This window comes from Muntiacus reevesi, chromosome 17, assembly GCF_963930625.1.
Source record: "Muntiacus reevesi chromosome 17, mMunRee1.1, whole genome shotgun sequence".
In the NCBI taxonomy this organism is placed as follows: domain Eukaryota; kingdom Metazoa; phylum Chordata; class Mammalia; order Artiodactyla; family Cervidae; genus Muntiacus; species Muntiacus reevesi.
This window is the reverse complement of record NC_089265.1, coordinates 56681398-56697640: the sequence shown is the minus strand read 5'-3', so window position 1 is coordinate 56697640 and position 16243 is coordinate 56681398. Positions and strand designations below refer to the sequence as shown.

Below are 16243 nucleotides of genomic sequence, written 5' to 3'. Positions count from 1 at the left end.
CCTCTGTTTCCAGCAGAAACTACATATAGGCTCTAGTTTTTAAGCATCTGAAACAGCTAAAAATGACCCAACACCAGAAATCATAATAATCATCTCATGTATCTGGTTCATAAGGCTGGGGGTGATGTGATGCTAATGGGATGCTTTCAGGTAAAATGAAAGAAAGCTCATTGCTACGGCAGAATCACACTTCTGTGTTAAAAGAATTTAAAGTTGTCAGAATTGGAACTCTGAAAATTCTCTGGACTCATTTGATCTCTTTCTTAATTTTTCTTCCACTGTAATTCTCTTTGTTCAACCTCATTTCTAAAGAGGATATCTAGCAGACATCAGAAAAGAGCTGAAAATATACACAAACATAAACTAAGTGCAATACAGTATTTTCACCTGGAATAAAATCTTAGGCCTGAAAAATGCTATACTATTTTTATGTACTGATAAAACAAAAAAAAAGATGAAACAAAAGATAATACTTTCAAATTCATGCTGTATTTCTTACCAGTGAAATTAAATCCTCCATAGTTTGCCTGTTGTTTCTGTGATGTACAGAAAGTTCTGTTACACAATCTTCATCAAGGTGAATAAGCTAGAAAAAAAATTTTATTGATTTTATTAACATTAATAAAACATTTATGGCTTTGAAGCCTTTAAATTATGATAATTACCTTGTAAAATCAAACGCCAACATGTAAAAACAACATGAGTTTGTCAAACTCAGGTAAGAATAAACATCCTCCACAATTTTTAGATATATAAACAGATAATAATAAGCAGTTCAAGAAGGTGATGAGCTCTCTTTCCTAGCTCTTCATGTCCCCATCATCATCTGACCGACTGCTACAATTCTGCCATGCGGCCCAGGGACTCTATTCTCTTCCCCTCCTGCAACACAGGGGCCGGCATTTGCACCAAAGAGCAGTCATCTAGGCATCAAAAACTAGTGTCTGCACAAGAGACCACGTAAAGAGTGCGTCAGACTTGTAGCAGATAGTCTCCCAGGTTATGTTTGGGTTTAGCACAAGCCAAGGAGCCCTTCTGATGGTGCCACAGATGCTGCACAATCATCATCATGATGAAGGCACTGGCAAAGCGCAAGTGTTAAAAGGAAGAAGTAATACTGCCTCTACACAAACATTATTTTGATTAAGGACAGAAATGATCCAAAGCATCCCTGCAGGATGAGACCTCACCAGAGATGGGACCAGAAATAGGTTCTCAGAACCAAACAAGGATCACTGAGAATGAAAAGGCAGGCAGGGTCTGGCCTGTTCCTCCAACAGGAGTTCAGAAAATCACATAGGAAGAGAATTATAGGAATGTAACTATAAAGTCATATTTCCAATGTAAGAATGCACTTCACAACAGCCCCAGTAAGTGAGGCTTCACTTTCTACTTAGTGTTCATCTCCAGAACAGCTGGGATGGCTAGCTTCGTCCTCCTCCCCTAAGATTTGTCTCCTGATTCCTACCCACTGTGAACCAGTACAATCCGACAGCTGACAGGCTTTAGAAGTAGATGACCTTGGTTTTCATCATTTTATCACAAAAGAACCGTGTGATCTTGAGCATGTTATTACACCGCCCTGTAAAATAAAGATGGCACCTGCCAAGTAACATATGCAAGCTATGTGGAGTACCTAAACGAAGAGGCCCTCAAACAGTGGTGAACTATTTTTACCAACAGTCTTAATTCTATTTCCTCTTTGGTATAAGAGTCTTTCATAAATTTGAATATGCCTATTATCAGCAACCTTTCTTCTCCAAGCATTCTCTTTTCCAGTCCCTTTAACAACCATTTCAATGATTAACTCCTCCCAACCATTCTGGTCCTTTCTTTAGATCGTAGTTCAGGTTATCACTGACCCTCAAGATCCAAGAGAGGTTTGCCCAGCATAAGGCAGAACACTACCATGAACTTCCCTTGTTCTGGACACCACAGCTGTCTCAACAGACTCAAGGGAGAACCATGCGCCACCATGAAACTGGGGGACGGTACAAGGAATGACCTGCACGACTGGCTGGTTCCTCACGGGCTACGGAGAATGTGGAGACCACAAAGGTTTATACTGATGGTTCCAGGAAAGTCACCAATGCCACAAGGAAGTTTTCCTCGTGATTCCTTGACCTTAGCAGTTCCCCGACTGTAGATTCCCACTTCAGGAAGAACTCAGACTCAGAAACCCAGACATTTTACAACTCAGCTGGGTATCTTCTTGTTGATGTCACTGCTCAAGCATGAAAGACAGGATTTCTGGGTTCCCACCATGACCTTAAGTTACTCTCATAAAAACAAAAACCTCTCCCCCACAGCCTCTCGCTCTGTACTTCTACCACAGGGTATGTGGAAGAAGGGACTTGATGCGATCTTCTTTGCTGGGCTCTTGAACTGGAAAGAATGAAAAGAGTGGGACAAAACACCAAAGTCTGAAAAATACGGTTTCTCAAACTGGGTTTTTCAAAGAGGTTCAATACTTTAAGTACTCTGAATTCTCAGCCACACACGCTCCAGTTAAATACAAAAATGTGTACCAAAAGCTAGCCAATTATTTTGGATTATCCGTGCCTACTACATTTCCTGTTCAGTAGGGCAGAAAATGGAACTGAATATAACTTCTATTTTATACAATACTTGAGTACTACAGCTACGTGTGAAAATGATAGAAGATCATGCAAACAGTTACAGAATAGCATCTCTACCTTAAATATCCAAGTAAATCTGAATTATTTTTTATAGCTCACCCTTGATGAAAGACAATCCTGAGGCAGACAAGCGAACCCTTCAGAAGCGACAATCCCTACAGCTCTGCTGTTGTAGCTCATGTGACCCCTGCAACAGCTCAGTAAGGCAGGTGTAACAGATGAGTGACATTGCAGTTAAAGCACTTTATAAACGACAAAACATAATCCAAACATACGGAAGATACCCACATTAGAGGTGAGAAAATGAAGACTCAGAAAAACTTATGCCATTTGCCCAAGATGGGCATTTTTCACCCTAGCCTAGGGTTCTTCCTCCCACACCACAACGCCACCTCTCCGAGACTCTGTTCCCATAGCTATCCCAACAAAGGCCAGACAAGCAACGCTCATCACGAAGGCTACCGCTACACAGAATACAGGGCCTGAGTTTCAACTGCTGACCTGTCAGATCCCTTATGTTCTGGAGCCCTTCTGCTTGGGTGAAGATCCTGGTTCTACACTTACTAGCTATTTGACCTTGGGCAAGTTATCTCATGATTCTGTGTTCAACTGCTTCATCTGAAATGGGGACAACAGTACCCAGTTCAGAGGGTTTATATGAGGGTTAAATGAATTAAAAGAGTTAAAGACAAAAAGCCCTGAAGGGTTCTATCCTAAGGGCTCTATTGTTATACTATAGCGCTATGGCTGCAAACTTCTCTATTATAGTAAGCATTCAATATATATGAGCAATTATTATACTAATATGTAAGGAAAATCATATACATTTTCAGAACACTCAAAACTATGTATCCTACTTTACACAATGCCCCAATTTAAAATAATCTTCGTGCTGATGAAATCAGAGACTTTCTTCATTTTGGCATCTATTCTATTGCAAACGGTAGCATATCCTCCCCTGTTAAGGATCACGGCTGAGAAGACATGCAAAGCCCTCCCACACGTGGAGAAATGATGACCCCCAATGGCTGAAAACAGGCATTGGCACCACGCATGGTCACCATCCCGTAAGGGGCACAGCAGAGCTCCCCGGCCCGGCTGCCGCGCTGCTCGGCCAGCAGACGTTCTGCTGTCTGTTGGCTCTCAGTTACTGGCATTAAGCTGCTGCTTGAGGATGTCTTAAAGGGTGAAAGGAAACAGGGAGGAGAGAAATTGCAGAGACTGACAATCACAGGAGAATCAGGAGGGACTTCAGGTCAGGCTGTGTGGTCCTCACAGGGGACAGACTAGTGAGAAGGGGTTAAAAACAAACAGCCTATTTTTCCAGGTATCTATATTTATTGGTCTGATTCTTCCAGAAAGCAAATATCCTACAGCTGTATCAGGGCTATAATGTGGCGTGTCCCCAAACTGTTCTGTTGACCCATGCACAAACTCCACTTCACTGTAGACATTTTAGATTATCAGAAAACATCCCCAATTATCTGAGAAGGCTATTAAAATACTTCTCCTTTAAAGCATTAAAATGTTTTTCTAACTACATACCTGTGTGAGGCTATATTTTCTTCATATGCTTTAACCAAAACAATGTATCAAAAGAGTATAGAAGGAGAGGAGTACCCAAGTGTCTTCTATTAAGCTAGACTTTAAGGAAATTTGCAAAGAGTAAAGCAGTGTCACTCTTCTCACTATATTTATTTATTAAATAGTTATGTTTAACTTCTTGATTTCCTTGTCTATGAAAAGGGGATAAGAATTGTACCAACTTTGATGCCTACGCCTTCCATACTGGCTCTGGGTTTTGCCTTGGCCAGACATTAGTAAGTACAATGAAAGCAGAGGCTTGAAATATGCTAGAGTGTTTGGGCTTGCCCACTTTCTTGCTTCTTTTGGAATCCAGCCACCATATCAAGAAGCCCACAGTAGCCTGCTGGACACAATGTGACCCAACAAATAACCAGCATAAACAGCTGGGGTTTTTTTGGCTATGTTATGTCACATGTAGGATCTTAGTTCTTTGACCAGGGATCAAAACCATGCCTCCTGCAACAGAAGCATGGAGTCTTAACCACTGAACCACCAGGGGAGTCCCAGTAGCTAGTCTTTTGAGTGAATTTTATACAATCCAGCCACGTTAGAGTCACCAGTTGACTGCGGCCACACAAGTGACCTCAGGTAAGACCCACACAAGAACAACCCAGTTGAGCCCCAAATTACTGATCCACAGAAACTGTAAATTATTGTTTTAAATCACTAAATTTGTTTTTTTAATGTAGCAATAGTTCATTAATATGCAAAATGTGGCTACCCCTTACATAAAATAAACTGTAAAGATTTACTGTGTAACACAGGGAACTATCAGTCAATATCTTATAATAACTTATAATGGGAAATAATTTGAAAAATATATATATATACAAGCATAACTGAATCACTTTGCTGTACATCTAAAACTAACACAATATTTTTAATTAGCTATAATTTTTTAAATTACACATATTCTTTAGTAGCGCTCACATTTTTATCAAGTTCAAACTGCCAATTGTTAAAAAATATTTTTAAAACAGTAATGTAGGAATACTTGTTAATATAATTGCTTAAACTTGCATAGCACCCTGTATTAAAGTTCTTTCCTATATATATATTAAACCAACTCTCAGGGTGTAGTGTGGTCTGCAGACCCTGGAGAATCTCCAATCAAAACAATATAACAAAAGAGACAATGCAGAAGCAGGTGAGAGTCAAGTGCCCTCCTTTAAGCTAGGCTTTAAAGAAACTTGCAAAGATGTAAAACAATGCTATTCTTCCCAGATTTATTTTTTAAATAGTCATTTTTCATAAAAATATTTATTCATGATAAACTGTAACAGATATAGCACTGTTACTTTTAAGTGAATCAATTAATAAATATTTTAATAAATTAATATTAAAGGCATTAAAAGGGGTCTCAGACTTAAAAGTATGAGAACCACTGCCACCTCGTAACTACTCTGGAAGTAGACGAATAACAGGTTTAACCTACTTTTTACAGACGAATGTACAGCTTTGGAAAAGTAAAGTAACCTGCCCGAGATTCTCAGAGCACTGTTCACAATCTGACTATGTCAGAGACACCTGGGAGCTTTTTAAATATCCATTAATTGTTGTGGAAGGAGCACAGGCACTTTTTAAGGTCCTTGTGATTCTCATGTGCCGGCCTAGTTAGGCACCACTGTCTGGGAGGTTAACAGGTGAATGTATAATTCAGTTACAGTCTCCCAAACAGCAATCTGATGAGTAAGTCTACAAAATATATTTTCTTTTAATACTTAGACCACATCACTGTACATCCTGAATCCACACAAAGTTTTTTGTTTGTTTGCTTTTTAATTCTACTTACAGGAGCCTTGCTTTGCCACTCAACAGGACAGTTGTAATCGTGCATGATCCAGGGGTGGTTCAAGAGATTTTTCATAGAAATCCGTTTCTTTGGGTCCACCTAGTGGCCATTGAGAGGTAGCTGGAGATTAACATTTCAAATGGAGAGCACAGAACACCTTTTTTCTCCTTAAAACTCAAAATTCATCAGAACAGATGTAAACTTTTATCATCACAAAAATGCTGTGAAAGACCTTAAAATGGCCTTGGAATAAATTCTTTTAAAAAGGGAATAGAAGCAAGAGAACTATAGCAACCAACACGGTTACAAGATAAATGTTTAACAAACATGAACTTCATTGGTATGGACATTATTCATGAAGTTCAGTCAATCTATTGTATGATGTAATAGTCTTTTGCTGGAAAACCTATTCACAGGAAATATTCACCAATTTAATATTCAAGCAGCCACAATGCAGGGCATTCACACTGAATATGCAATCTCTACCTCCGGTGAGCTTACAATCACATAGAACAAGTTGAAAAGCATACCTTTCTTTTCCATTTGTAATTTTCAAATGTGAGGAAAGGAAAATTAATCAACACAGATTAAGTTTTGGGGAGTTTAGAAGAAAGGATGAGGTGTGTTCAATCTCATTATGGAGATTTGGTGGTCTGGTCTACTTAATCAAGGTGGGTGAGCGTGAAGTAAATTTTGAATAAAAAGTAGAGATGGCTTAATAGATGGAAAGCTGAAATACATAATAATGAAAAACATACTGCACTAATAAGGTGCTCATATTTTCAAAGTGTTTCCTATTAATCTCATTTTATCCACATAACACTATTTGGCAGTGAGGCCAAGCTCAGAATCACCATTTTCAGATCAGAACCAGGTTAGGTGGCATGCCTATTGATCTGTAAGGAGGATAACTAGCCTTCAGCACTCCCATCTTTCACCTTCAGAGGTCAATACACCAAATCAGTGATTCTTAAATGTGGCCCCCACCAGACCAGCAGCATCAGTGTCATCTGGGAGCTTGTTAGAAATGCAAACTCTTAGTCCTGCCCCAGATCTATAGAATCAGACCCTCTCCGTTTGAAGCCCAGCAAACTGGGTTTTACTAAGCCCATCTGGCAATTCTGGTAGATGCTGAAGTTTGAGAACCATAGCACTAGATCAAGGGCCCACTCAGCTGTACATCAGCTCATTCAAGCCTTTATTCCATATCTACTATATGTCTAGCATACAAAGAGTGGGAGCAAGAAAACAGAAAACAGTGGAGCAAGAGCTGATTAAACTGACAATTCTCAAAAAAGGGAAGGAAAACCAAATCACCAAAGACATATATTAGCTGTCTTTAAAAAAAAAAAAAAATGCAGGTCTTCCCTGGAGGTCCAGTGGTTAAAACTTCACACTTCTACTACAGGGGACGCGGGTTCGACCCCTGATCAGGGAAGATCCCACATGCCATGTGATATGACCAAAAAAAAAAAGCTGCGTTTGCAAAGAAAGCACTGGTAGAGAATATTTGCAGAATAGATATAATGAACAGAATTTTTTAAAGGTGATGTATAAACGTAGTAGCACAGACATCTTAAAATCAAATAACTGCAACAGACTTCATTATTTAAAAGTAAATAACAAAGATTACCTGTAGCATTTGCTGAAGAAGTAGAACGCTACTGGGAGAGAGCCACTTAGGAACGTCATATTTCCCTCTCTACAAAAAACAAGAAAAGCATTAAAGAGATTAGGTTCAACCAGCCTTAACAAAAATTTCTACAGTTAACAACATGCTAGAGATTTACTTCCAAGCTTGAAGACTTCACCCAGCTTTAAGACATGGCAAACATGTATCTTACCGGCCTTTGGAATCTACAGTATTATTAGTGGACAGAAGTATACACTGTAGATATGCTCATATGCTCATATTGCTAAAGCAAATTTTAGTTTATAATCCCAGAAGAATTGTCAGTTGACAAAGTTAGGTCACAGAAAAGCGTATTTGGTAACTGGACACAGGCTGTGGTTACCCGCGGGTCACGTGTCATCTACAAGGCAGAATTCACTATCACTGAAGAAAGCCACCCCTTTAGGGAATGGAAGAGACTCGGGAGACAAATGCTTACAACCTGTTAGACATTACAGTCACTAAGTCATCAACCAAAACAAGACGAGGGGCTTGCTGAACACTAACACGTGACAGAATAGTACCTCTTCATGCAGACTGTCACACACCCCTCTTTCCCAATTCAAAGGAAATGACAGAATCATTTTTCTTAGCAGAGAACAAATTGTTTAATGATGCTAGGATAACAGGTTAATTGTATGAGAAAATTAAGATTGAATTGTAATTCAAAATCTACATCAAAATTATTTCTACCCAGGTTAAAGAGTTAAATGCAAATACAAAACCATGAGAATACGGAAAGCATCGGTGATTAATTTTTAGAACCTGTCTAGACATGACAGCAATACCAAAAACTATAAAGATTAACAGATGACAAAATTAAAAATTGACATTTCTGTATAGCAAAACACAGATAACAAAGTTAATTAACAACAAAGTGAGTAGGGGGAAAGCCTTGCCACCTAAATGACAAAAGACTAACCTACTTTATCACGTACAGAGGTCTTACAGATCACCACCGACCCTCCTCTTCCAACATTTCCCCTTCACAGCAAATAGCGATTGCCTTACCCACTCCTCAGGTCAGAAACCTTGGATCATGGGCTTTCTTGGGGGTCCAGTGGCTAAGACTTCACATTCCCAATGCAAGAGGCCTGGGTTCAATCCCCATCAGGGAACTAGATCCCACACGCTGCAATTAAGAGTTTGCACGCCACTACTAAAGATCCTGCTGGCTGCCAAGTAAAGAACTTCAATGCCACAGTGAAGATCTGGCTTCGGGCCCAGCGTGGTCTGTGCCCCACATCCACCAACTCCTTGCCACCTCTCAAACGCACCTGCTCACTCTTTCCCTCACTCACCAAACGAGGATCACAAGTCAAACACAGGCCGGCCTTAGGTCCTGTGCACACTGTGTTCCCGCCACCACCGTGCCTTCCTCAATATCAGCACAGCTTGTACCTACTTCAGGTCTCCCCTTAAATCCCAGCGGTATCAATGAGGTCTCCCCAAACCACCATATAAATAGCATCCTCATGCACCATCATCCCTACCACCCTTCCAAGGCACCTTCTGTACAGTCCTTATCTCCACTTGTCATACTACATATTTGTTTATACATTAGAAAATATTCTAACGTATTCTATTTACATTAGAATATAAACTCTTTAAAAAAATCACAGGGATTTTGTCTGTACTGTTCACCTAGAACACTGTCTGGCCCTAACATAAAAGGTCCTCAATTAATATTTGTTGAATAAATGAAGAAATAGGATAAAAGCATATACTCCAAGAGAAAATGGACAAAGAATATTCACAATTCCAAAAACAAGAGGTTTTAAATGGTCAATAAACATGATAACATGTTCAACTAATCTAGTAATAAAAAAGTAATTAATTTAAACAAAAATATGATCTAAATTGATAAACTTCAAAAAAATTATTCAGTGTTAGAGTCCAGGGGCAAGAGCACTTATATATAAAATGAGAGAGTATAAACGTTTCTGAAGAGTACTGTGGAAATATGTTTAAAAAGCATTCAAGGTCAAATATCCTTGATCCAGCAATCACACTTCTAGCAATTTATCCTAAGCAAATAAATTGACATTAAAAAGTTATTACTGTTATGAACAGTAATATTCATCACACAATTGTTTGTGATACAACTATGGGGACTAAGGAACATGGTCTGGGAGAATCCAGAGGGTCCCCCAAACTAATCAAAATCAAAATTACCTGAATAAGGATCCTGAGTTAGAAATCTATTACAGGTCCAGGGAGACGAGGGTGTTAAGTAGTTAGAATAGGAAAGAGTAGTCCAGAATGGCGGTGGCTAAAGGACAAAGACGGGAAAAGCCCTGGAAAACAGAACAAAGGAAGGTCCAAGGACGGGAGTGAGGACCGCAGGTGGAACAAACAGCCCTCCTGGCCAGCCCAATTTACACAGGGCAGGCTCAGGGGGAGGAGAAAAAACATAGAAAAAGAGGCGCCAAAATCGAGCCCCTGGCCTCTCTTCTCTTAGCATCTTCTGGGTCGGCCCGCCCTCATGCCTTGAGGATGTATTTTCCTTTGCTTGCCAAATAAAACAGCTGTAACACTGGTCCCTCCGTTGCTTCAAGTGTTTGCTGCGGTGAGACAGAACCAAGGAAATGACAGACTCCCCTGACCACGGCAAGCACACACATGCACATGCATGCAGGTACATGCACCTGCGCGTGCACACACACACACACACACACACACACACACCCAGCAATGACTGAACTAGCCTGGGACGGCAGAGGCGGGCAGGCGGAGAAGCCACCGGCTAGCAGCTCCATTGCCTTCTCTGTCCTCATGAACTGTCTAGGACACAGTTCTCACGGGAACCAGTCCAGCTTAAAGGTGAGGCGAGGAATGGACAGTACAGATCTCTCAGAATCTGAGACCTACATGACAGGCTGGACTTTGACTGTGTTAAAGAAACAGTCAAAGTTCCAAAGAAACGCTATCAAGCAGTTTATTTAAAAAGAAAAGGTGCTAACGTTAAAGCAACTCAACCTCTTACTCGGACTCTCTGATGAGAGCAGACAGGCTGACCTACAAAGTGTTTCCTAGGAAGGACAAGAGCTTTCATTTTACAAATGACATCTAATGTCATTAAGTTTTTCACTCTCCTTTAGCTAAAGCACTCACTGCTACCCGGAGATCCCATGCCTATTTATGCCTTGCCAGGGCACCTACACACACGCCAATGTCAGGTGCTGACGTTTGTTTCTGAGCCGTAATGAGAAGCCTCTAATTCACTTTTCCTTACTGCCCCTCATCCACCAAGCACTGAGCCTCAGGGCTGCCTAGGCTCAGGCTTATCCCTGGGAAGGGGGACTTTCAGATGCTTCAGCCACCTTGCTGGGACTGAGCACCAAGTCACACGCAGGACAGGCCGTGACTTGGCTGGCCCCACTCGCTTATCTCAGCTTTTCCTTATTCCTGCATCCAGATGTCTCTCATGATTCAAACCCTGGGTACCTGACATGCTCTTTTTCCTGGCAAACCGATCGCTTGCCTGGTACCTCAAATAACATAGCCTGCTCCTACCAGGGTCCTGTAGAAAACAGAGACAGCCTGGGGTCATCTCTACTCTCTACCTACACTGATCAGAGGGTCGTGATCTGAGTCTGCGATCACAGCCTGCACGGCCTGAAGTGTCCTCTGTCTTGCTCACGGGTCAGAACCTCCATGGACTCCAGTGGGTCTCTGCTCATGCTGACTGGATGCAGAGCCATCTACTGCTTGCTCTCTGGACACCAACTGCACAGGGTTGAATAGTGTCCCCCCAAGACTTAAGTCCACCTGAAACCTGTGAACGCACCCTTATTTGGAAATAGGGGCTTTTGCAGAAGCAATCAAGTTAGGATGTCCTGGGTTAGGCTGCGCCCTAAATCCAAAACAACTGGGGGGTATTCTTATAAGAAGGGGGGCACTTAGACGTGGACACACAAACACACAGGCGAGAAGGCCACGCGAACACAGAGGCAGAGGCCGGAGGGACACACCCGTAGACCGAGGGCCGCCGGCAAACGCAAGACGCTAGCCGAGGCAAGGGGGGTCTCTCCAGACCCGTCAGAGGGCCCACGGCCTGCTGACACCTCGGCTTTAGACTTCCAGTCTCCAGAACTGAAAGAATAAGTATCTGGCGTGTCAAGCCACCCTGTGTAGTACTCTGTGACAACCACCGCAGAAAACGAACAGACCGTCTCTAAGGGTTTCATTTCCTGGCGCTACCTCTCCCCGCCATCACCTGCCCACCCAGGGAGAACTCTGGTTCCAGATTCCAGCCCTTTCTGGCCTGTTTCAACACACAAGCAACAGTTCCTAACCAGAACTATGACAATGAATGTTATGCCATTAAATCCCAAAACTACCATCCAAAACACAAGCACTCTCAACTAAAAGTAGCAGAATTCTACAGAAATCAGATATAAAAATGGGTTTTCAGACCAAAGAACTGAATGACAAGAGCCACCAGGCTGATTCCAAGCTTCCCTTCGCCTCTTCTTTCTCAGCCCTTCGATCACCCTAGCTTGAATTCATGAAGGCTCTCTTCACAGATCCCCTGTGCTGCACCATAAGCTAGAGCTTACAGAAGCGACACCGCCGCAGGGGGGCAGGGAGGACAAGTGATGAGACGCACGGTGCTCGGCGCACCGGAGACAGGCAGCGCCTGGAGGCATGCTCTGGGTCTGAGCCCGCCTGCCTCTCATCTGCTCCGTGAACCTGTACAACTTAGGTCATCTTTCTGACCCTGTTTCCTAAGAGCAGGCTCTGGAGACAAGCTGTCTCTATCCAGATGGAGGACCTACCACTTACTAGCTGTGTGGATGGGCTATGGAACCTCGCTGTGCCTCAGTTTCCTCATCTGAAAAAGAAATACAATAATAGTACCAACTCCGTAAACGGCTGCTAGCATTGAATGACTTGATACACATAAAGCTCTTGGCACAGGGCTAGGTGCAGAATTAAGAACTCAGGATCCGCTAGTTTGTACCATCAAGGCTGCCTTCACTACTATTCCTGCTGCTACTGTTGCTACTGTTGCCGTCTGTGAAACAAATACGGTGATGCTGCTTACAGGGCATTACTGTATGCGGGACTATCCCACTAAAAGGAATAAAAGAGAATGTATGGGAAAGCACTTGGTAAAGTGGCTTGCACAAGAGGCAATAAATGTTTGTTCAATCGGAAATAAAAAGAAGTGGGAGCTACTCAAAGGGCAGAGAGATAGGACAGACCAAAGATGGCATGGCGGCCAAAGCCACACATGCCAGGGTGCTCAACATTCAGTAGAGTAAAAACGGCGAGTCATTCTGAGGATGCACCTGGCCTCTCAGCAGCGCTCTGCCCCATCGCAGCTGCCTCAGGATCTCAGGATCACCTGGTGAGAACAAATCAACTAGTCAAGTCCTGCTCACATCACCACCCACTTTCCCAATGGACAGAACAGCTCTGTAGAGCGCCATCGACAAAGGAAGCATGAACCTGTGCCCCAGCACCATGACCTAACATCCTCAGCTCCATCCTCTACGCCACTGAAATAGAGTCCAGAGCTGAGTTTTGCTGCCAGGCTCACCCCAACCGCTTATTTGTACACAGTACTCAAAAACACACAAAGCACTTGTACACATATTTTACCTTGTGCGGTGGGCAGGGATTACTAACCCATCACACAGGTGAGGAAACTATGTCTCAGCCAGGAAATCAAATACCCATTCAACGTTATAAGGCACTGGCTCTCCGCCAAGGGTGACTTTGTCCCCAGGGGGGACATCTGGCATTGTCAGGAGACATTTCTGATTACCGTGATTTGGAGGCCGCTATTGGCATCTAGTGGGTGAAGGCCAGGGATACTGCTGAACACCCTGCAATGCACACGACTGTCCCCCACCACAAGGAATCATCCAGTTCAAAATGTCAGTGGCGCCAAAGTTGAGAAACACTGTTACAGAGCGATAAAGGGGCAGAGACAGTAAAGAAAGATATGATACTTACTGTACTGTACTGGGCTAGTAAGTCTGAGGGTGCCTAGAAGTAAGGAGAAAGCTCCATCTTTAAATATTCAAAGTATGTATCTATAAATGGTCAAACAGAAAAGGCCTTAAAGGAACAGTTTCACTGGGGAAGAGCACCTCCAACAAAAGGCCCTGTGTCAACCAAGCCTGCCCCCTCAACCCTGGTTTATGTCCAGTCTTTGGAGAATTCTTGTTTATTTAAGAGCTGACTACCTTGCAAATGAGAGCAAGAAACAGGTAGTAGAGGGTGAAACCAATTGGGAGGAAGGAAAAAAGATCTGTGTGCTAATAAGCAAGATAATCCTGGGAATATTGGTGAGCTTGGAATTGTTCATTTTTCATACATTACTACGAAAGGCAGGTGATCTCTCCAACACATAATATAGTACTGGAGTCAGCTCTATAACTGTAAAGTATTATCTCATAAAGAAATAACTTGCTCATCTTCTTTAAAATTATAAACCATACTTGTTAGAAAGTAATTTTACTTACAAGCTACTCAACTTTCATTTACTAAATTAGTTATATTTCCTTAATGTTTGCATACCCAGAACTGGAGTACAGCCATGCCTGTCTTTGAATGCAGTGATAGTGAATGAGTATAGGTGACATTAACAAGATGAATACTCCGTCTGTTAGTAACCCTGCTGGAAACTGCAGTTTAGCGTTTTGGTTAAAATAGTCAAAAAACACAAAAGCTAAACGAAGCCTGCCTTTTAAACAAGAGTTACATACAGTATGTCAATACTGCTGGGTTTTTCAATCAAACCAAGAACTGAGGGAAGCGTTATTCCCAACTGAGGAATTTTAGAACATTCTAGGCAAAGATACATACTGCATGCAAGTGATACGACACCTTAATTAGATTCAACCAGCAGACTGTATTACACTGTGACTCGGAACAATAGTTCTGAGCCAAGATTACAATAAATTTCAAAATCTATAATGTGTGAAATTAAATTCCACAATAATGCATAAAAGTCCTAATTTGAATCAATTTTCAACTTGCAAATACATGAAAAAGTAAAAAATGAAATTCAGAGTAAGAGAAACAAAGAATATACAGTATTAGTAAATAATATTAATTAGGAAGGCTAAATCTCTACTGAACAAGAATTAGACATTTTCTACTCATTGCATGGCAGAAATATTTGATTTACCCCAAATATCAAAACTTGGATCTAACACCTACTATTAGGGTATAACACTTCTATGTTATCTTAGGGTAAGTCCTCTCTCCCAAAGGATTCACCCAAAATCCACTAATGCATTCAATAAATGAATAAAAGTAGAGAACATTGAAATTTGTATGTTAGTACTATATTTGTATGTTAGCATGTGTATTGGTGAAACAATACATTAATAATTAGGAACATCGGGAATTCCCTGGCAGTCTAGTGATTAGGAGTCCTCGATTCCACTGCAGGGAGCAAGGGATTGATCCCTGGTCAAGAGACTACGTTTCCTCCAGTAGCATGGAGCAGCAAAAAAGAAAAAAATTGACTGAACAAAAAAAAAAACAATTCCTGCATAGCCAAAAAAAATCTTAAACACAGAAAAAGGTGACACACTGATGGGATTATGAAGAAATATGCATCTTCATGCTATAGCTGGTGACTGTATAAACTGATAGAACTCTGCTGGGAAATAACTTGGCAATATCAAATAAACTTACGAATTCACAAACCTCTGTCCCATACATAAGAGGACATTTCATGCAAAGACAGGCACAACAAAGGACAGAAACAGTATGGACCTAAGAGAAGCAGAGATATTAAGACGAGGTGGCAAGAATACACAGAAGAACTAAACAAAAAAGATCTCAACGACCCAGATAACCATGACAGTATATCATTCACCTAGAGCCAGATATCTTATGATGTCAAGTGGGCTTTAGGAAGCATTACTACAAACAAAGCTAGTGGAGGTGATGAAATTCCAGCTGAACTATATCAAATCCTAAAGGATGATGCTGTTAAAGTGCTGCACTCAATATGCCAGCAAATTTGGAAAACTCAGCAGTGGCCACAGGACTGGAAAAGGTCAGTTTTCATTCCAACCCCAAAGAAAGGCAGTGCCAAAGAATGTTCAAACTACTGCACAATTGCACTTATTTCAAATGTTAGCAAAGTAATGCTCAAAATCTTCAAGCAAGGCTTCAACAGTATGTGAACCAAGAACTTCCAGATATACAAGCAGGATTTAGAAAAGGCAGAGGAACCAGAGACCAAATTGCCATCATCCATTGGATCATAGGAAAAGCTAGAGAATTCCAGAAAAACACCTACTTCCGCTTCATTGACTACGCTAAAGCCTTTGACTGTGTGGATCACAAAAAACTGTGGAAAATTCTTAAAGAGATGGGAATATCAGACCACCTGACCTGCTTCCTGCGAAACCTGTTTGCAGGTCAAGAAGCAACAGTTAGAACTGGACATGGAACAACAGACTGGTTCAAAACTGGGAAAGGAGTACGTAAAGGGTGTATATTGTCACCTTATTTATTTAACTTATATGCAGATTACATCATGTGAAATGCCAGGCTGGATGAAGCACAAGCTGGAAT

The 16243-nt window shown here is 41.5% G+C and overlaps 1 protein-coding gene across 3 annotated transcripts in view; it reads right to left on the bottom strand.

Moving 5' to 3' along the window:
- The window catches only part of MELK (maternal embryonic leucine zipper kinase), a 70159-nt gene that overhangs the window by 28885 nt on the left and 25031 nt on the right, over positions 1–16243 (bottom strand). For all 3 annotated transcript variants that reach the window (XM_065907992.1, XM_065907993.1, XM_065907994.1), the window contains 3 exons: positions 7652–7720; positions 6019–6117; positions 500–586 (listed from right to left, as the gene is read on the bottom strand). In XM_065907992.1, coding sequence (XP_065764064.1) covers positions 500–586; positions 6019–6117; positions 7652–7720 — 255 coding nt within the window. The remainder of the gene's footprint in view (positions 1–499; positions 587–6018; positions 6118–7651; positions 7721–16243) is intronic.